Below are 20900 nucleotides of genomic sequence, written 5' to 3'. Positions count from 1 at the left end.
CACTTTTAATGTCTTTAAAATGTCCATTGACCTCAAATTAAAAACAAAGTCTCTAAATTCTAGTTTAGTATTTTTAAAATTGATTTCTTCTGAATACTAGTTAGTTGTGTTCAACTGCATATTTTCAGTGGTGTAAAGTACTTAAATAACAATACTTGAAAATACTACTTTAGTAGTTTTCTGTACTTTACTTTACTATTTATATTTTTGACATCTTTTACTTCACTACATTCCTAAAGAAAATTATATACTTTTTACTCCATAGATTTTCCTTGACACCCAAAAGCCCTTGTTACATTTTGAATGCTTAGCGGGACTGGAAAATGGTCCAATTCACACACTCAAGAGAACATCCCTGTTCATCCTCTTATCTGGCGGACTCACTAAACACAAATGCTTCATTTGTAAATTATGTCTTGAGTGTTGGAGTGTGCCCCATGCTATCCGTGAATAAAAAAACAAGAAAATTGTGCCATCTGGTTTCCTTAATATAAGGAATTTGATTTACACTTGTACTTTTACTTTTGATACTTAGGTATATTTTAGCAATTACATTTACTTTGATACTAAGTATATTTAAAACCAAATACTTTTAGACTTTTACTCAAGTAGTATATTATTGGGTGACTTTCACTTTTACTTTAGTAATTTTCTAATAATAAGGTATCTTTACTTTTACTCAAGAATGACAATTGGGTACTTTTTCCACCAATGCATATTTTAGCCATCAAACAGCGTGTAGCTTTGATTCTGACATCCTATGTAAACGACTAAATATGGACCAATCACATACACGCACCTCAAAAGACAGCGCTACAAATACTTCCGGTGTCAAAGTTTGTGTTGTCAAGATGGCTGGCCATGATCATCATCTGTCTCTGTGCTCATGCGACTTCATCAGGTAATAATCATTAAATAAATTATGTTGCTTTGTTTCGAACACCTGTTGTAGTAAATGCAGATCGTAGTTATCTTAACCTTACAGTTATTGCCAACAGAAACTGGCTATATGAAGAAAGAACAAGTGACAATCATAGCTAGCTAGTAGCCATATCTATGACTAAGAAAATACATTTTAAAATCGGAGTTCATTGTATCGACATAACATTGTTAAATTCATAGTTAGTTAGCTACTGAGAACCAGTCAGTCAGCCACCATGGTGTTCTCGCTAGTAGTATATTTCTTCCTGTCTTTTAACAGATTAGTATGGGCCATGGTGCTGCCATGCGTGTGTCTGAACTTGGTGCTGACGCTGCTTGTTTCTACTGGCCATGGGTTTCCGAATGTGGCTGCAGAGGAGTCGGAAAACACGCCTGGCTCAGGACAGCTCCCCAACGGTGGCCTTTTTCCACCCCTACTGCAATGCAGAAGGGGGCGGGGAGCGTGTGCCCTCAGAACACTTCAGGATAGGCAGGTTTACACTGTCTGGGCCTATTTTTAGATTTCAATGCATTCATAGTGCTCATAAGCTTCATAACCTGTGTTTTCCATTACTTCATCTCCTGATATGTTGAGTTGTCTCTTCTGTGTCTTCCCTCCTGTAGATACCCAAACATCTCTGTTGTGTACACCGGTGACCAAGGTGTCACGGGGCAATAGATTCTGGAGGGTGTCACGACAATGATTCAACATCAGGCTGTCTCGTCCAGTGACTTTCATATTCCTGAAGAACCGTCTCTTGCTTGAGGCTAGCTCCTACCCCCACTTCACCCTGCTGGGAACACAATGTGCCTGGGCTGGGAAGCCCTCACATCCTTTATACCAGACCTATTATTTGGACTTCATGGGCTATGCCTTCACTCTGCCTATCTTCCGCTACCTGGGAGGATGCAGGGTGGGCAGCTATGTGCACTTCCCCACCGTCAGTACTCACAATAACCTGCCATGGGACTGCGGTTGAAAATTAGCCGGCTGGCTAAAACCGGCACTTTTACTGAAACGTTGATTAATGTGCACTGTCCCTGTAAAAAAAAAAGATACAAAAAAAAAAAAAAAAACTCAACATGCTTTCTGTGGTGAGTGGAACCCCAGGTCAGTACTGTTTATTTTAATTACATAAAGCATATTGATATTGTGATACTGAAGATAATGTGCTCTTTAATAGTGTGTCTTTGTTATAGGCCTGGTTATCAAATTGATTTTCCTCTGCAGTATTTGTAATCGTCCACTCCCTTCTACAATCCCTACAGGTTCAACAATGCAGACTACATCTCTACTAACCCTGTACTTAGTACGGTTAAGGTGATGTACTACTGTGCCTTCGCTCTGATCTACGGCCTAGCTGGCTCCTGCAGCGATGTCGTCATGATCAACTCAACCTGGACACTGGGCCACATCCCGGCTCTGTGGCGCATCTCCAGCCGCACCGGCATGGTCTACCTGCCCTGTGACGTCCGTTTCTTCATTGACATGCCATTGGAGGATGAGGTGAAAGGGGAGGTTATCAGAGACAGGAAGTGCCATTCGATAGTGTCCGTGGGTCAGTTCTGTCCAGAAAAAGACTACCGGCTACAGATAAGGCCATTTCAGAAGCTTCTGGAGAGGAAAGGGGCGGGCGGGAGTCTCAGACTGGTGTTGATTGGTTGCTGCCATAACCAGGAGGATGAGGATAGTGTTGATGCTAAGGGGTTGTGCCAGGAGCTGTGTGTGACTGACAGGGTGGAGTTTAAACTCAACGCTTCCTTTGAGGAGCTAAAGAGGGAGCTGATGGATGGCACCATTGGCGTGCACACTATGTGGAACGAGCATTTTGGCTTAGGTATTAATCTTATCTCTACCATCTTATCTTTTAGACAAGTATTGTAAATGCCAAACTCGTGATCCCTGTCCCTATTCTGCCTCTCTTCTGTCTCAGGTGTCGTAGAATATATGGCTGCAGGGACTCCTGGTTCACAAGTCCGGCTACCCCAAGCTGGACATCGTGGTTCCCTACGAGGGTGGATAGACTGGCTTCCTGGCCGACAGCGAGGACAGCTACGCCACTGCCATGGAGACCATCCTGACCCTGTCGTTGGCGGCACGATTAAGATCCGGCGGAACTCCCGGCGGTCTGTACGTGGTTTCTCAAACCATGAGTTTGACTCTAGCTTCCTGTCTTCCATGGAACCTCTGATGGGAACACAGCAGCGAAGAAGGAAGACCAATCACTCCCACCTCAGACTGAAGCCCCTCCCCTCTGCAGCACTCACAGGCCTGATTGGCCGAGAATGTTGTCTCGCTGATGGTCTATCGGAGCTTTGCTGGCTTTATTAATATGAATAAATAAGAATGCTTATCTTACCTGCTCTGTCTTGATAGTTACAGTGATGTGGTGGACATTCTATTTATACATTTACACTCAAAAAGCATTTGATCCTGAATAGAGGTTTCTGTACTGGTTTCACCTGCGAAGAATGATTAAATATCATTGTGCTATTTTATTCCCCCCCCCCCCCGCCTTCTCTGTACGGGACCATGGCTCAGAAAGTTACTGATTTAATGTGCACAAAATGTACAAACAATGTTTTCTTTTGGAAAAGTACATGTATTGTTCATGTCTGAATAAAAAAATTCAACCTTGTTGTACTTTATTTGGATTTAGTCTTTAGAAGTTGCTCCATGTAACAACAATACTGAAACATTTTCAACACCCAAATACTTGTAACCTGTGGCAAGAATAGGTAGCGCCAAACTTTCACCTGCAGTTTAGAAAAATGTAAGACAGGTCTACTAGGTTCAAGTTTGGGCCAAGTGATACCTATTCTTGCCACAGGTTTGCAGTGAAGGCTGCAGCGGCGCAAAACCATGTATTTGATACAATCTACTCAAGCCACTACCATGAGGCTGTCCTCCCCAATTAAGGTGCCACCAACCTCCTGTGATGTCTATAGCCAAGAAAAAAATATGCACGTTTTGTTGCTGAAAATTTATAAAGACAGCTTACTCAAACTTGCTGTTTTTGTAGAAAGGAATCCATTAACAAGGTCCTTGTCATCGTTTCACTTAAATCTAAATAATATGAAAACTAATTTTCTGGCTATTGCTTCTTATTAGCCTCACAGTCCTCGTCTGAAACCTGGGTATCCCTTGGTTGCTCTGCCAAAGTCTCACACCCTGCAGCTTGAGTCTGAGAGAGTTTACCCTCTATGAAGGTATCACATGGTGTATTTGCTGGAGATCTACAGTTTCCTGACTGTAACTCTATTTCCCCCACTACTCCATTATAAAAAGGTTCATCATTGACTCTGCCACCTCTCAGCTCATCTTCAGACTCCTCAAAGTTCCTGAGGAAGGAGAGATTGTAAAATGTAGGAAGAATGAAATGTCATAAAGGTTGTCCTAGTAACACAAGCACATTGTCAGCATCAGACCAGTGTCACACTCACGTGTCGTCATCATCCGACCTGGGCTCTAGACGCTCCTCGTCCATCTCCACATCTGAGTCTTTATTCTCCTCCGCTTTTTCCTTTGTTTCAGCTTCCTCCTGCTCCTTGGCGCGGTCTTTCTCAGTCAATGGTTCTAAGAGGAAAGGAGAAAGGTGTCTAATTGCTGTGCTCTTGTATTTGAGAATCCTAGACCTGGGGAGAATCTCAATTGCATACTCCTCGCATCCTCTCCTTCTCAAAACCCAAAGCCAGAGGTCCTGTCCATGTGACTTTCGAGAGGACGCGATGAGTATACAATCGAGATTCTCCCTATCAATCTAAAACCCTGGGGTCAATTCTAAGAGGAGTCTGACCTGGCATTACGGAGTCCAGGGTGGAGGTTAGCTCAGCCTGGCCCAAAGCATGGAGCAGGGTGTTGGGGGGACCCTCACCCCACTGTCTCCTCTCCCCTATTGCCTTCCCCTCGAGATCTGCAGCGTCACCTGGGGGAAGGAAGAGAGTACAGTACTGACCCTGCTGAACACTGACACCAAGAGTAATTGTTTTTTTAAAACTCCTGCGTCCTCTCTTGAGGAGAGGCGGCAAGGAGAGGGAAAGTGGACAAAAATGCACTTGTATGAAGTTAGACTCTGCTTCTCCAATCACGTCATCAGGCAAATTCCATATACAGGGTGAAATTCCAAAATAAATGTGTACATTCGTAAAACTATTTAAGTTAGTTGTTCAAGACATTTTATAGATTAAAGGATAAGTAGCGTATAGTTTTTAAATGTTTAAGTTTTCCTCCTGCAAGAAAACAACAGCTGATTTAAAGGGGGTGTGGCGGATTAAAAAACACATCCGCACTTGCCGCTGGGAGGATACTCTTGTGGATCCTTTGGCGAAGTAGGTAATTGAGGAGGGTAGCGTACTAATCGGTTCGCCTACTAACGAATTGACACTCTCCTTGACCACTTATTGGTTTCTGGGACACGAAGGAGAGAGGACAGAGGAGGTATTGGTCCTGGCCGCTTCAAAACGCGAGGAGTATGCAATTCAGATTCTTCCATTGTGTCCTTTCCACTCACCCAGTTCAGGCACAGCCATGGTGGTACACACTGATGACACGTCCATCTCAGCCAGGGCATCCAGTAGGGTCTGTGGTGCTGCCTGGCGCCACCCCTTCCTCACCTCAGACCTGGGGGTGCCTTCATCCTGCCCTGCCCCCAATCCTGCCCCAGACCAATCCCTGTGCCTCAGGTCCTCCCCTGCCTGGAAGCTCAGGGTCTGGTTCAGTGGGTCACAGACACACACACCGGGTAAACACAGACACACAGACAGACACAGACACACACACACCGGGTAAACGGTGAGATGCTTGAGAGCCCCACCATTGTCCTAAGTGAAGTCACACACCACGTTGAAATGAACATACTCACTCAGGCAACATGGTAACATGTCATCTTTTACCTCTTTCTCGTCTTCCTTTTTGTCCTCTATTCTCACCTCATCCCTCTTCTCCTCTTTTTCTTTGTCTTCATCCTCTTGAATCCTTTCGTCATTTAACTTGATCTCAAACATGATAGCTTTCTTGTCTTTGTGCTTCTTCTGTAGCTCTCTCCTCTCCAGTCTGTTCTCCTGCCTGATCTGTCTCAGGGCTCCTTCAATGTCCTAAATGTTGCAGATAGAAATTTAAGATACAGGCCTGAAATTATTATTTATTGTGAGAGACTTCTGTTTAACACAATCCATTTCTATGTGAATGTTCGCAATAAGCCCCTGGTCTTACCTGGTCAGGTTGGGGTCTGTCTCTGTCCTGGTCTCCACTATGTGTTGGTGGCTCTATGTGTCTGGGCTTCTCTACCAGGTATGTGCCTGGTTTCACTTGTGGCTGAGGCTGAAAAGATATGTCTGTTCTGTTAATATCAATGTCATTATATAGACTTCAATTCTGGGAAAATCTGTGTTTGGTACAGTGAGAATGGTATTAGAAAGGTGCAGTGGTGTTATGCAGATAGCACGTGGTTGTGATAAAGAATGGTAGGGCATAAGGAATGACAGAGAAACCTTTGTCAATATGTTGTTGTGTTTACCTCAGCATCAGCTCTCATTCTGATATCTCTCATCTCATTATAATATTGCTGTCTGATGTGCTGCAACTTCCGTAGATACTCCTATACATATAGACATGAACATGAATGTTTGACAAATAAACAATAAATCACGTATTCACTTTTCTGCACCTTCTCCTGCCGTTCCGTCTTACCTGCTGCCCATCCTGCCTCCTGTCGTGAGGTGTGGGTGGATGTGCAGGTCGCCCTGCCCCCTGGTCCTGCTCAGGCTGTCTGTAATGCTCAGTGTCTGCTGTGGAGGGCCGCAGGCCCTGGGGGTGAAAAAGGGAAGGGCCAGGGTTCATATTTACAGATATTACAGTTACAATACATCAGCAGCATATCCAGTTTTTCTAGTATTTAACAGAAGCCAGTAAACAGCTGTCTGTTTCAGCATAATACAGCCTGAGACCCACCAGCTGTTTCTCTGCCCTCAGCTTGTACTGGTTGGCCTCCTGTCTCCTCTGGCGGTATTCATCATGAGCAGCAGCCACCCTGAAGGCCGAACACACACAAATTAACAAACGCCTGCAAACCCTGTATCTCGCAAGGACCAGGTTTGAAGAACACTTCATTATTCTATAATTATGGTTATGCTTGACTGAACACTCACAATTGATAAGGTTCTGGGTGATTCTCTCTGTCATCATAGCGCTCCACAGGTCTCTCCTGAACCACCGGAGGATGACAGGAGGGAAGAGGAGGACGAGGAGGTAGAGGAGAGTATCTCCTCTGGATGGCGTCCAGCTGGGCATAGTGGTGGTCGTAAGGGTTGACTTCAGCCTGACCGTCCCACCTGGGGTTCTGTTGACCGTATTGTCTGGCCACTGGAACCCTAATCTGTGCTGCTCGTAGATGAAACGGCTGATGAACAAAACATAAACCCAAAAGATAAGATGGAACAAGATAAAATGGAATTTCAGTGGTACAGTTCTAGGAACATGCTTTCATGTTGTAGCTGTTATACAATAGTAAGCTACTGTAGGAGTAACTGATATAGTTGGTCGTTAGACAGGTGAGTTACTTTGTGCTGTGGCATGACTCTGGTAGGGGGTTTCCAATCTGGTTTGGGGGGCGGTTTCTTCACCGAGGGCCCAGGCTTCGACCGAGGAGGAGGCCTCTCTGAGACTCTGGCTTTGGGGATTATTTCTGGACCCAACAGAGGATGAATTAAAAAGGAGATACATACAGTATGCAGCTAACAGATAGGAGTTAAATCATTGTGATGAAATATCACAAGCTACAGGACTGTTTTGCTATCACAGACTGGAATGTGTTCCGGGATTCCCCCGATGTCATTGAGTACACCACATCAGTCACTGGCTTCATCAATAAGTGCATCGATGACGTCGTCCCCACAGTGACCGTACGTACATCCGTACATACATACCCCAACCAGAAGCCATGGATTACAGGCAATATCCGAACTGAGCTAAAGGGTAGAGCTGCCGCTTTCAAGGAGCGGGACTCTAACCCGGAAGCCTATAAGAAATCCTGCTATGCCCTCTGACGACCCATTAAGCAGGCAAAGCATCAATACAGGACTAAGATTGAATCGTACTACACTGGCTCCGATTCTCGTCGGATGTGGTAGGGCTTGCTAAACCATTACAGACTACAAAGAGAAGCACAGCTGCGGGCTTCCCAGTGACACGATCCTACCAGAAGAGTTAAATTACTTTTATGCTCGCTTCAAGGCAAGTAACACCGTGTGATCACTCTCTCTGTAGCCAATGTGAGGAAGACCTTTAAACAGGTCAACATCATCCACAAGGCCGCAGGGCCAGACAGATTACCAGGATGTGTACTCCCAGCATGCGCTGACTAACTGGCAAGTGCCTTCACTAACATTTTCAACCTGTCCCTGACTGAGTCTGTAATACCAACATGTTTCAAGCAGACCACCATAGTCCCTGTGCTCAAGACCACTAAGGCAACCTGCCTAAATGAATACCGACAGGTAGCACTCAAGTCTGTAGCCATGAAGTGCTTTAAAAGGCTGGTCATGGCTAACATCAACACCATTATCCCAGAAACCCTAGACCCACTCCAATTTGCATACCGCCCCAACAGATCCACAGATGATGCAATCCGTATTGCACTCAACACTGCCCTTCCCCACCTGAACAAAAGCAACACCTATGTGAGATAGCTATTCATTGACTACAGATCAGCGTTCAACACCATAGTGCCCTCAAAGCTCATCACTAAGCTAAGGACCCTGGGACTAAACATCTCCCTCTGCAACTGGATCCTAGACTTCCTGACGGGCCGCCCCCAGGTGGTAAGGGTAGGTAACAACACATCCACCACACTGATACTCAACACGGGGGCCCCTCAGGGGTGCATGGTCAGTCCCCTCCTGTACTCCCTGTTCACTTGTGACTGCATGGCCAGGCATGACTCCAACACCATCATCAAGTTTGCCGATGACACAACAGTGGTAGGCCTGATCACCGACAATGATGAAACAGCCTATAGGGAGGAGGTCAGAGACCTGGCCGTGTGGTGCCAGGACAACAACATCTCCCTCAACGTAATCAAGACAAAGGAGATGATTGTGGACTACAGGAAAAGGAGGACAAAGCACGCTCCCATTCTCATCGACAAGGCTGTATTGGAGCAGGATGAGAGATTCAAGTTCCTTGGTGTCCACATCACCAACAAACTATCATGGTCCAAACACACTAAAACAGTCATGAAGAGGGCACGACAAAACCTATTTCCCCTCAGCAGACTGAGAAGATTCGGCATGGGTCCTCAGTTTCTCAAAAGTTTCTACAGCTGCACCATCGAGAGCATCCTGACTGGTTGCATCACTGCCTGGTATGACAACTGCTCGGCCTCCGACCGCAAAGCACTACAGAGGGAAGTACATACGGCCCAGTACATCTCTGGTGCCAAGCTTCCTGACATCCAGGACCTCTATACCAGGCGGTGTCTGAGGAAGGCCCATAAAAATGGTCAAAGACTCCAACCACCCTCCAACCACCCGTCATAGACTGTTCTCTCTGCTACCGCACGGCAAGTGGTACCGGAGCGCCAAATCTAGATCAAAAAGGCTTCTAAACAGCTTCTACCCCCAAGCCATAAGACTCCTGAACAGCTAATCAAAGGGCTACCCAAACCCCTTTTTTTACGCTGCTGCTACTCTCTGGTTATTATCTATGCATATTCACTTTACCTACATGTACATATTACCTCAATTACCTCGACCATCCGGTGCCCCCGCACATTAACTCTGTACCGGTATCCCCTGTATATACAGTTGAAGTCGGAAGTTTACATACACCTTAGCCAAATACATTTAAACTCAGTTTTTCACAATTCCTGACATTTAATCCTAGTAAAGATTCCCTGTCTTAGATCAGTTAGGATCACCACTTTATTTTAAGAATGTGAAATGCCAGAATAATAGTAGAGAAAATGATTTATTTCAGCTTTTATTTCTTTCATCACATTCCCAGTTGGTCAGAAGTTTACATACACTCAATAGTATTTGGTAGCATTGCCTTTAAATTGTTTAACTTGGGTCAAACATTTTGGGTAGCCTTCCACAAACTTAGCACAATAAGTTATGTGAATTTTGGCCCATTCCTCCTGACAGAGCTGGTGTAACTGAGTCAGGTTTGTAGGCCTCCTTGCTTGCACACACTTTTTCAGTTCAGGGCTTTGTGATGGCCACTCCAATACCTTGACTTTGTTGTACTTAAGCCATTTTGCCACAACTTTGGAAGTATCCTTGGGGTCATTGTCCATTTGGAAGACCCATTTGCGACCAAGCTTTAACTTCCTGACTGAGGTCTTGAGATGTTGCTTCAAAATATCCACATAATTGTCCTCCCTCATGCCGCCATCTATTTTGTGAAGTGCACCAGTCCCTCCTGCAGCAAAGCACCCCCACAAAATGATGCTGCCACCCTCGTGCTTCATGGTTGGGATGGTGTTTTTCGGCTTTCAAGCCTCCCCCTTTTTCCTCCAAACATAACGATGGTCATTATGGCCAAACAGTACTATTTTTGTTTCATCAGACCAAAAAAGTACAATCTTTGTACCCATGTGCAGTTGCAAACCGTAGTCTGGCTTTTTTTATGGCGGTTTTGGAGCAGGGGCTTCTTCCATGCTGAGTGGTCTTTCAGGTTATGTTGATATAGGACTTGTTTTACTGTGGATATCGATAATTTTGTACCTGTTTTCTCCAGCATCTTCACAAGGTCCTTTCCTGTTGTTCTGGGATTGATTTGCACTTTTCGCACCAAAGTGCGTTCATCTCTAGGAGACAGAACGCGTCTTCTTCCTAAGCGGTATGACGGTTGCGTGGTCCCATGGTGTTTATACTTGCGTACTATTGTTTGTACAGATGAGCATGGTACCTTCAGGCATTTGGAGAAAGAAATTCTGAGGTCTTGGCTGATTTCTTTTGATTTTCCCATGATGTCAAGCAAAGAGGCACTGAGTTTGAAGGTAGGCCTTGAAATACATCCACAGGTAGACCTCCAATTGACTCAAATGATGTCAATTAGCCTATCAGAAGCTTCTAAAGCCATGACATAATTTTCTGGAATTTTCCAAGCTGTTTAAAGGCACAGTCAACTTAGTGTATGTAAACTTCTGATTCACTGGAATTGTGATACAGTGAATTATATGTGAAATAATCTGTCTGTAAACAATTGTTGTAAAAATGACTTGTGTCGTGCACAAAGTAGATGTCCTAACCGACTTGCCAAAATTATATTTTGTTAACAAGAAATGTGTGGGGTGGTTGAAAAACATAGTTTTAATGACTCCAACCTAAGTGTATGTAAACTTCCGACTTCAACTGTAGGCTCGCTATTATTATTTTACTGCTTCTGTTTGATTACTTGTTACTTTTGTTTTTTATTTTCTATTTTTTACTTAACACTTACTTTCTTAAAATCTTCTTAAAGCATTGTTGGTTAAGGGCTATTCAGTAAGCATTTCACTGTAAGGTGTTGTATTCGGCGCATGTGACAAATAAAATTTGATTTGATTTGACATCATTGTGATGTTGAGTTGGCATACCCAGACAAGCCAATGTTGCTATAAGGGTACCATAACAATACAGGTGCCAGAATTGACGTCAGCACTGGCATGCTTCCTAATAGAATGACAACATCTATTGCCATTCACCAGATGATTGTACTCTGAGAATGAGAGACACGGCTGACGTCAGTTACATTTCACGCCCAGGAATCTTTGAACTGTGCTCACAGTTCAGTTCTGTGCAACTGGTTTTGAGGCCAAGAGTTTTAGTGAATGTATTCTGATGACGATGAACAGATATTGGAGAGAATGCTATGACCCTAACCACCAGGTGGTGTAACTGACAACATTTCATCACAGCTACTGTGAAGCCAAGCCTATGAGCCAAGCCTATTTAAGTAGGAAACTTTGTTGTTGGGTAATGTGTGGCTGAAACCATTCTGAGAAAAGCTAATGATTATGTTAAGGGTATGTTTGGACTCAGACAGAAATACAGCAATACAATCTTTTCGCTTATGTCCCTTAAGCGTGTGTACCGGTGATCTGTACTGGTGCGGCCCGCACTCTAGGCAGTGGGCCTGCAGCTCTCTTTCTGTGCAGCACTGTGTGGCTGAATTCCTCCTCAATGACCTAGAAACACCCAGAACAGAGTAAGGAAACAGCACAGGACATCCTGAAGTTAACACAATAATACAATAACACACACACACTGTACATGTTTGTTTTACTATCCTTGTGGGGACCAAACAATTGATTCCCATTCAAAATCCTATTTTCCCTAGTCCTTAACCTAACCTTAACCCCAAACCCTTAACTCCTAACCCTAATTGTAACCTTAACCATAAACCTAACCCCTAAGGCTAAAATATGTTTTCTTGAGGGGACTGGCATAATGTTCCTTGTTTTATTATCCTTGTGAGGACTTCTGGTCCCCACAAGGATAGTAAAACCAAAAACATACACACACAAACATGCAAGCTAATAATATCTGTTCTTGACAAGAAGTCACAAGACTTCTACAAAGTGTGAGTAGTTAGGACACTTGGGTTGTGCAAGTTTTGTTTAACCGTTTCAACCCAAAAAGATTTCAATGTTAATTTCTATAAACAGAAAGTCACCCCTTTGTTTATAATTATCTAAGCCTAAGGGGGAACGTATAGAAAGGTTACCGGCCGAGCCTCCAGTCCCTTTCTTGGTACCCTAGTAGTTACCTGGGGGTCCAGGTGTTTGCTGATGTGTTTCTCCAGGAAAGGCCGTTTGAGGACAGAGTTGACGGAGGGCCGGTCTCGCGGGCTGACCTTGAACAGCTGAGTGACCAGCAGGCGCAGGTCGTAGGAGTAGCGGGTGGAGACTGGGTTATAGCGCCCCCTACAGATCTTCACTACCAGCTGCCTCAGGCTGTTGCCCTCAAACTGCAGGTGGAGAGAAATACTATTGAGATAGTGTGGCTTTGAATTGCATGTGCATATGTGTGTGCATTCGTGTGTTTGTAGCAGTGCTTACTGGATGTCTGAGGGTGCAGAGCTCATACAGGACACAGCCCAGAGACCATATATCCCTGAGGAACAGAGAGAACCAGTCAAAGATTGTTGTTGAATATAAGAGCAATCATTATAAAATGCACAAGGATACTTTGCAACTGTGGTAATGGTGTATGGCAGTTACTGATATATATGATGAGCTAATAGAGGGGAAATGACACATAAATGACAGTGAAACTCAGGGAGCGCCCTCTCTATCCCAGCTAGTGTCAAAACAGCCCAGTTCTAGAAAGCAGAACAATAGCTGCCTAGACAAAGTGTGTATGTGTATGTGCGCCTATTAATGGAGGGAGGACACCCATTTCAGACTAGCCAGAATGAGAGTATGATGGAAAATATTGTGGCGTTGTTGCAGCCACATGGCTGATTGATCAGGCAGCTAGCTAATGCTCTACAGTCCTGTCTGCTTGCTTCACTGTTTACACAAACACACAAGTTCCAACACGAAATACGTTATGTCACACAATGTTTTGATTGTTGAGATGGAGCAAGGTGTTTGCAACACAACAGTTATGTTCATATACTGAATAAATGTGTTAACTTCTCCCCACAGTCAGTCAGTGTCTCATCAGGTAACATATCACCATATTAGACACCGCCGACATATGTTATTGGTAGAAAGTAACACAGGGTCTATTTTTGGGTTGTCTAAACTCATAACAGCATAACAGGAAATCTTGTGGGTGTGCTAGGTAGAGTTACAGTAGCTCATTTCACCAAAACACAACACTGACATTTTGGCTTTTACTTTTGCAGGCCAAGACACTGGATGAATCAACGTTGTTTCCACATCATTTCAACCCAAAAAAGCTATGTGATGACAAACTAACTGGATTTCATATTTTTTTCACCCAATTTTTTACCTAAATCCAACAGCATGGTGATTTTTTGTTGTTGATTTCATGTTGAATTCATGTTAGTTGACAACTCCAACAAATGTAAATCAAAACTAGACGTTGAACTGACGTCTGTGTCCAGTGGGAGGCTGTGTGTGAATAAGAGAGAAAGACATCGATAGATAGAGTGAGAGAGAGAGTATTAAAAAGAAGGGAGGATAATATGGTACATACGTTTTGTTATTGTACGGTCTGTTGTCACAGATCTCAGGAGACAGGTAATATGGCGTCCCAACACAGGTCCTGGCAAGCTCCATGGTACTAGCCAATCACATTCATCAGAACATAAATATACATGAGTGGTAATACACAATGTAACAGTATGGTTGGGGCAATGTGGAATGTTAATAACATGGTTGGAACATGTCCTAGCTCTCTGTAATCAGCAGCTGTTATGGAGAAAATACCAGTAGTCTCTTTCCTGGCTGTGAGTCTTCTGCCACTATCATAGAAACTCACTTGTTTAACATTCTTGCAATGCCAAAGTCTCCCAGCTTGGCTTTCATCCCCTTCTTGGTAAGGAATATATTCTAAAGGAAAGCAATACAAAAACAAAACAATGATCAGAGTAGATCAAGTTGTTATAAGTGGTACCTGTGCTTTGATATCTATGTGGCTTTTGTCTGACTATGACAGCTGTTTAATACCTGTGCTTTGATGTCTCTGTGCAAAACCTTCCTGTCATGGATGTGCTTCAGTCCCAAACAGATCTGTACAAACCAATCCACTATCTGAGTGGGAACAAAATAGTTTACATGAGTCTTTCCTTGAACCCTGTGTGTGTGTGTGTGTGTGTGTGTGTGTGTGTGTGTGTGTGTGTGTGTGTGTGTGTGTGTGTGTGTGTGTGTGTGTGTGTGTGTGTGTGTGTGTCTCAGTGGAGTACAGCTCATAATAATGTCTGAAATGGTGCTAATGGAATGGCATCCAACACATGGAAACCATGTGTTTGATGTATTTGATACAATTCCACTCATTCCGCTCCAGCCATTATCATGAGCCAGTCCTCCCCAATTAAGGTGCCACCAACCTCCTGTGGTGTGTGTGTGTCTGTACCTGCTCCTCAGTAAACATAACCCCTCTTTGCATACTGATCTTCTTCATCAGATCTCCTCCATCACAGTACTCCATCACTATGTAAAGTTTAGTGCTCTCTGTTTCAGACAGGATAAACTGATCAACATCACACACAAGCAAGCACAAACGCATGTATGCACACACACACACACAGACATATTGACTGAATACAAACCCTGAAATGATTTGAAAAAGGTGACGATATTTGGATGCTTCATCTTTGCAAGCAGAAATACTTCCTTTTTGGATGCTTCCTTTTCCATAGGTGACATCTATGAATGACATTGCAACAAAAAAGGGGATGGAAATTCTCATAACAAATGTCTTGCCTACTGGTTAAAACAATGCAGTCGGTTGTGTAGAGGCTTGGTTATGATTTGATGAGCATCACAGATAAGTCTATGGTTGGTACCTTTCTGAGGTTGATCTCTTTGACCACGCACTGGCTCTCACCACCCCAGTCTCTGTCCCTGTTCAGGGCCAAGAAGGCCTTCCCAAATGCCCCCTCTCCAATTTGATGGACCACCTCATACTGGTTCATAACACCACACCTGAGGAAACAGTGGGAGAAACTTAGGGGTTTTGAAAACACACAGCTATCGTCACACATTTACAAATCATCCTTGTGTGTTCTCAGAAAATGAGACCTCTAAGTGCATGAACTTGTATAATGCAATTTCACACACACGAGAATGGTTTGGATTTCATATGCTTAATTCACCACGACACATTTATTTATAGCAAGACGTGATGGCGGGTGATAGCACTATTCCTTGTCATTGGTTGGGGATAGGATGGATCAGATGATACCCACAAAATCAGCTGCCAAAACGCCAGGGCAGCACGAGCCCGTTACCATGGCGATAGATACACAGAGCCGATGTGCTAGCTTGTCTGCTAGCTAGTTTACCAACCTTCTTTGGTGTAATATTGGGCTTTACTTTACATTAAAAACAAACAAACAAAAGTGGTACTTACCAAGACGACACGTTCCCTTTCAAATGTACATTTGTGGGAACACTATGTGGTGATGTGTGTTTTTCAACAGAGTTAAATCTAACCGGAAAAGTATGTTGACACTGATGGCAGGATGCACAAAAAAGCAAAGTACTCTGGGACTTGTAGGCAATGTCTTCAATGCAATTGTCTACCTGGAGCCAAATACGGGGAGTGTCATATTTCAAGGGCTAATTATTAGAGAGAGAGATTTTATGGCAATGTTTGTTACACTTCTTTCAATGGAATATTCTGGCAATGCTGAATCAAATGTTTAGCACTGAGCAAAATAACCAACACCGAAAGCACACTTCATTGAGATGGATTAGGTAACAGGAGCCATCTAAACTAGTGGTGTCAAGAGCCTGAAATGTATCATACATATATCCTCAGTCCATTCAGTTATTATTACACTTTTAATGAGGGACAAATGTGTTCCAATGAAATGGTCGACACCACATTATAAATATCAATACATACCATGATGACATGGTTATGCATCAATGATTGATGGAATGTATATTAATAATGCAATTCTATCTTTAATTTATCTTTGACTGGTAATCTGATATGGGTTTGTGGCAAGTGCAAAGACAAGTCACTTTTTAAAACTTGGTATGGCAGCTGAATTTTTTGGCTTATTCAAGGCCCATGGATCATATGGCTGTTACAAGATTAGCCTATTTCACACCCAAAGTTGAAATGCAAGGGAGTGTGTTTGTGCTCCAGACCAGTCAGTGGATAAGGTGCAGCTGGACCAACTAATGCCAATGTAAGTTATACCCTATAGCCCAGGCCTGCCAGCAGAAACACAGGACACCAGCTAGCCATAAGGCCTCTACTGTATGTGGGATCAGTGACTCTTTACGAGGCATCAGACTCATACCACTCCATGTAATCCCCTGCATTACCAGCATCTCTGTGGTCTGTCAACAGAGCTGAGCTCTCCCACAGGGTCAGTGGATGGCCAGCCCTCTGTGTGCAAATACGCTTCACAGATTCCTCCTCTAACTGGGAGCAATGTTCCCACGATGCAAACATGGAAACACGTACAGCCCGAAATACACACATGCACATCACTTTAGATTCTAACCTGTACTGTATCTTTTCTTAACAAAAATGAAGTCATACTGATATGTCTCTTAGATATTTTGAACTTCAATCTATTTGATGCGATCCTTATGAATACATATGAATACACAAGCCACAAGACTTGACCAGGCTTCCTGTCCCTAACCTGTGTCAGTGCAGTGACCCACATATATAAGAGCTATTCAATCATTCATCCTTTCTGGTGTGAAGTGACAGCAACCATTCAAGAACATCAGGCAACAGAATTCAAAGAGCATATCCCATGATTCAGTGACTCAGCACAGGCCTCATAAATTTATGACAGGAAGTCTTCCTACTCTGGGCTGACAGCCTTATTGATCGCTGGCATCTCCCTCCTCACAGAGGGAACTAGCTTACGACAGGAGTCTAACGACTGCTATATCGGTCTCTTCTTGTCGCCTGTCCACGTGTTCCCCTGCCATCTGTGTGTGTGTGTGTGTTTAGAACAGGGTGACAGAGAAAGCAGGATGTTCTTGAGATGGGAGTGTAAGTCACAGAATTTTGATAATTCTGAGAAATTAAAAAAGATTGTCCCAACATGGACTAACTAAAATTAGAGAAAGTAAGGATTGGTTATTCAAAACAATATCAAAAAGGTGCTCACAAAAGCATATGTACTCTACATGCTGTAGAAAAATCCATAGGACCCTCATCACCTTGAGTACGTCGGTGTGAAGGTGAACACGCAGAACCCATCTGGCATCTCTCCCATGACACCCTTCTGCAAGGTCCAACTCATTAGGATCTTAATCAGAGATATTTCCACTATGATCATATAACAGGGCTTATAGTTATAATACACGTCAATTGATAGCTATCAGAGATGAGACATACTGCTATGGGAGCAAACGTAAGCAAATGCAACCACACAAAATAAACAGCATACAGTGAACAGGATCCAATGACAACAGAGGCGAAGCCAGCATGACTACATTCAAACAAGTGGCAAATGTGTTCACATGAATAGGGCTTACATAAGGACAGGAATGGATGAGGTTGCCAAATGTAAAATAATGAACATGTGTATTAAAAGGAAAGCATCTATACTTTTACAGTGCATTCGGAAAGTATTCAGTCGTCTTGATTTTTCAACAGTGTTATGTTACAGCCTTATTCTAAAATGGATTAAATAGTTTTTTTTCTCCCCCTCATCAATCTACACACAACACCCCATAACAACAAAGCAAAAACAGGTTTTTAGAAATGTTTGCAAATTTATACAAAAATATTGAAACTGAAATAATACATTTACATTAGTATTCAGACCCTTTGTTGAAGCACCTTTGGCAGCGATTACAGCATCAAATCTTCTAGGTTATGAAGCTACAAGCTTGGCACACCTGTATTTGGGGAGTTTCTCCCATTCTTCTTTGCAGATCCTCTCAAGCTCTGTCAGGTTGGATGGGGAGCATCGCTTTACAGCTATTTTCAGGTCTCTCCAGAGATGTTCGATCGGGTTCAAGTCTGGCCTCTGGCTGGGCCACTCAAGGACATTCAGAAGTTTGTCCTGAAGCCACTCCTGCGTTGTCTTGGCTGGGATGGTGCCAGGTTTCCTCCAGACGTGACGCTTGGCATTCAGGCCAAAGAGTTCAATCTTGGTTTCATCAGACCAGATAATCCTGTTTCTTATGGTCAGAGTCCTTTAGGTGCCTTTTGGCAAACTCCAAGCGGGCTGTCACATGCCTTTTATTGAGTGGCTTCCGTCTACCATTCTACCACAGAGGCCTGATTGGTGGAGTGCTGCAGAGATGGTTTAGATGCGCTATTGTAAAGTGGCTGTTCCACTGGATGTCATAAGGTGAATGCACCAATTTGTAAGTCGCTCTGGATAAGAGCGTCTGCTAAATGACTTAAATGTAAATGTAATGGTTGTCCTTCTGGAAGGTTCTCCCATCACCACAGAGGAACTCTGGAGCTCTGTCAGAGTGACCATCAGGTTCTTGGTCAAACTTGGTTCTCCCCCGATTGCTCGGTTTGGTCGGGTGGCCAGCTCTAGGAAGTCTTCGTGGTTCCAATCTTCTTCCACTCAAGAATGATGGAGGCCAATGTGTTCTTGGGGACTGTCAATGCTGCTTAATTGTTTTGGTACCCTTCCTACAATCCTGTCTCGGAGCTCTACGGACAATTCCTTCGACCTCCTGGCTTGGTTTTTGCTCTGACATGCACTGTCAAATGTGGAACCATGTGTAGACAGGTGTGTGCTTTCCAAATGATGTCTAATAAATAGAATTTACCACAGGTGGACTCCAATTAAGTTGTAGAAATATCAAGGAGGATCAATGGAAACAGAATGCACCTGAGCTCAATTTCAAGTCTCATAGACAGTGGTGGAAAAAGTATCCAATTGTCATAAAAGTGAAGATACCTTAATAGAAAATGACTCAAGTAAAAGTCATCCAGTAAAATTCTACTTGAGTAAGTCTAAAAGTATTTGGTTTAAAATATACATACGCCACTCGGGGGTGGGGGGGTGCTCCCGAGTGGTGCAAGGCACTGCATCTCAGTGCTAGAGGCATCACTACAGACCCTGGTTCAATTCCAGGCTGTATCACAACCGGCCGTGATTGGGAGTCCCATAGGACGGCGCACAATTGGCCCAGCGTCGTCCGGGTTAGGGTTTGGCCAGGGTAGGCCGTCATTGTAAATAAGAATTTGTGCTTAACGGACTTGCCTAGTTAAATAAAGGTTAAATTAAAAACTCCATGTAATCCCCTGTATGACCAGCATCTATGTGTAGTCTGTCAGAGTAAAATGTGGCATTAAGGAACACACTGGCCACACTACAATATCCGTATTACTGGTTTAAGATTTATTGTGGTGTTGGTCATATCTTTACAGAGGTTATATACAAATTAGTACGAGTGATAAAAAAAAAAAAAAAAAGTACATTTGGAGAAAGAAACATTCACTAAAAACAATTGTGAAAAAAAGATAGCGTGTATGTTTTACTTTGCTGTATAAGAATGAATGCATTCCTGATTAGAATTATTTTGATAATTGTCTTGGTTTTGATTTATTCTTAAAGCTAGATGAAAGAAAACATGTATCCACACTCGTATCTTATGTTTTACAGTTAAGAAATCATATTTGCAGTATATTAAGTTACAGCAGACAATTAAAATATAAAATCTAGAAAACTCCTTGGAATAGTCCCTTCTAAAACCAGTTTCAGTGGTACAAAAGTATCAATTTGCCATGCCTTTGAACATTTTCATTTCTGTACTAAAAAATACAATTAGATTCTGTTTCATTAAGTCTATACCATACATGTTCTGCATCAATTCAACCCTTAAATCACAATTTTAGATTATTCAAGTAATCTAAACATTTGACAAGCTAGCAGTCCCGCCCTCGAAAAGATCCTCCCTAAAACAGAACCCTACGGTCTTTTGTTGAAGAATAGCATCCGTGCATAATAATAAAAAAAATACACGCTGCTACCCTTTTTTACATGTTTTAAGCAGAGACGAATTGCCCCTTTTCACATTACAATTCTCACGCACACAAAACTACCTGAAGTAAAATAACAAATGGAAACATTTAAAACAGAAAAAACTACAATTACAAATCTCCAACTGTGCTCCCAGTAAAATAAAGCGAGGTTGTATAGAGACGATGTGCCACTTTTCCCACGGCCACAACGACATCACTAGGGCTCACAGATCAAGGTCTCCACCACAAACTTGTTCTCAAAGTGACGGATCTTGTGGCAGTTGAGAGCTTCGCGCTTCTGCATACCTGTAATGTGGGGGATGGAGAGAATAAAATGCTGATCTACACCTGATAAAAACCCTTATGAGCTGCCACAATATGGTGGTTGG

The 20900-nt window shown here is 43.2% G+C and overlaps 2 protein-coding genes and 1 pseudogene across 2 annotated transcripts in view; 1 reads left to right on the top strand and 2 right to left on the bottom strand.

Moving 5' to 3' along the window:
• Window positions 1-836: 836 nt before the first annotated feature.
• Window positions 837-3451, top strand: LOC129816528 (GDP-Man:Man(3)GlcNAc(2)-PP-Dol alpha-1,2-mannosyltransferase-like; annotated as a pseudogene).
• Window positions 3452-3503: 52 nt separating this feature from the next.
• On the bottom strand, window positions 3504-16054 carry LOC129816527 (serine/threonine-protein kinase Nek5-like). Its single transcript, XM_055871098.1, has 21 exons — window positions 15949-16054; window positions 15383-15521; window positions 15146-15242; window positions 14950-15047; window positions 14544-14627; window positions 14356-14426; window positions 14071-14157; window positions 12963-13017; window positions 12671-12871; window positions 11996-12089; window positions 7480-7604; window positions 7069-7319; window positions 6872-6950; window positions 6611-6727; window positions 6438-6518; window positions 6134-6241; window positions 5851-6015; window positions 5433-5631; window positions 4719-4847; window positions 4366-4498; window positions 3504-4263 (listed from the first exon to the last, which is right to left on the bottom strand). The coding sequence occupies exons 2-21, from the start codon at window positions 15509-15511 to the stop codon at window positions 4017-4019; spliced, it is 2550 nt and encodes an 849-aa protein (XP_055727073.1). The 5' UTR covers window positions 15512-15521; window positions 15949-16054; the 3' UTR covers window positions 3504-4016.
• A 3813-nt stretch (window positions 16055-19867) lies between these two features.
• LOC129816525 (integral membrane protein 2B-like) overlaps window positions 19868-20900 on the bottom strand; it is a 33419-nt gene continuing 32386 nt past the window's right edge. The window contains exon 6 of the mRNA XM_055871096.1: window positions 19868-20817. Within this exon, the coding sequence (XP_055727071.1) occupies window positions 20729-20817 (89 nt within the window). The 3' untranslated portion in view covers window positions 19868-20728. The remainder of the gene's footprint in view (window positions 20818-20900) is intronic.

This window comes from Salvelinus fontinalis, chromosome 19 (assembly GCF_029448725.1).
Source record: "Salvelinus fontinalis isolate EN_2023a chromosome 19, ASM2944872v1, whole genome shotgun sequence".
In the NCBI taxonomy this organism is placed as follows: Eukaryota; Metazoa; Chordata; class Actinopteri; order Salmoniformes; family Salmonidae; genus Salvelinus; species Salvelinus fontinalis.
The sequence above is the reverse complement of the archived record's forward strand: the minus strand, read 5'-3'. Positions and strand labels throughout refer to the sequence as shown.

Coding starts and splice junctions, on each gene's coding strand:
- LOC129816527 (XM_055871098.1), bottom strand. CDS start 15,511: ATGAACCAGTATGAGGTGGTCCATCAAATTGGAGAGGGGGCATTTGGG. Junction 6,519..6,610: donor GGAGGCAGGATGGGCAGCAG/GTAAGACGGAAC, acceptor CTATATGTATAG/GAGTATCTACGGAAGTTGCA. Junction 4,264..4,365: donor AGGTCGGATGATGACGACAC/GTGAGTGTGACA, acceptor CTCCTTCCTCAG/GAACTTTGAGGAGTCTGAAG.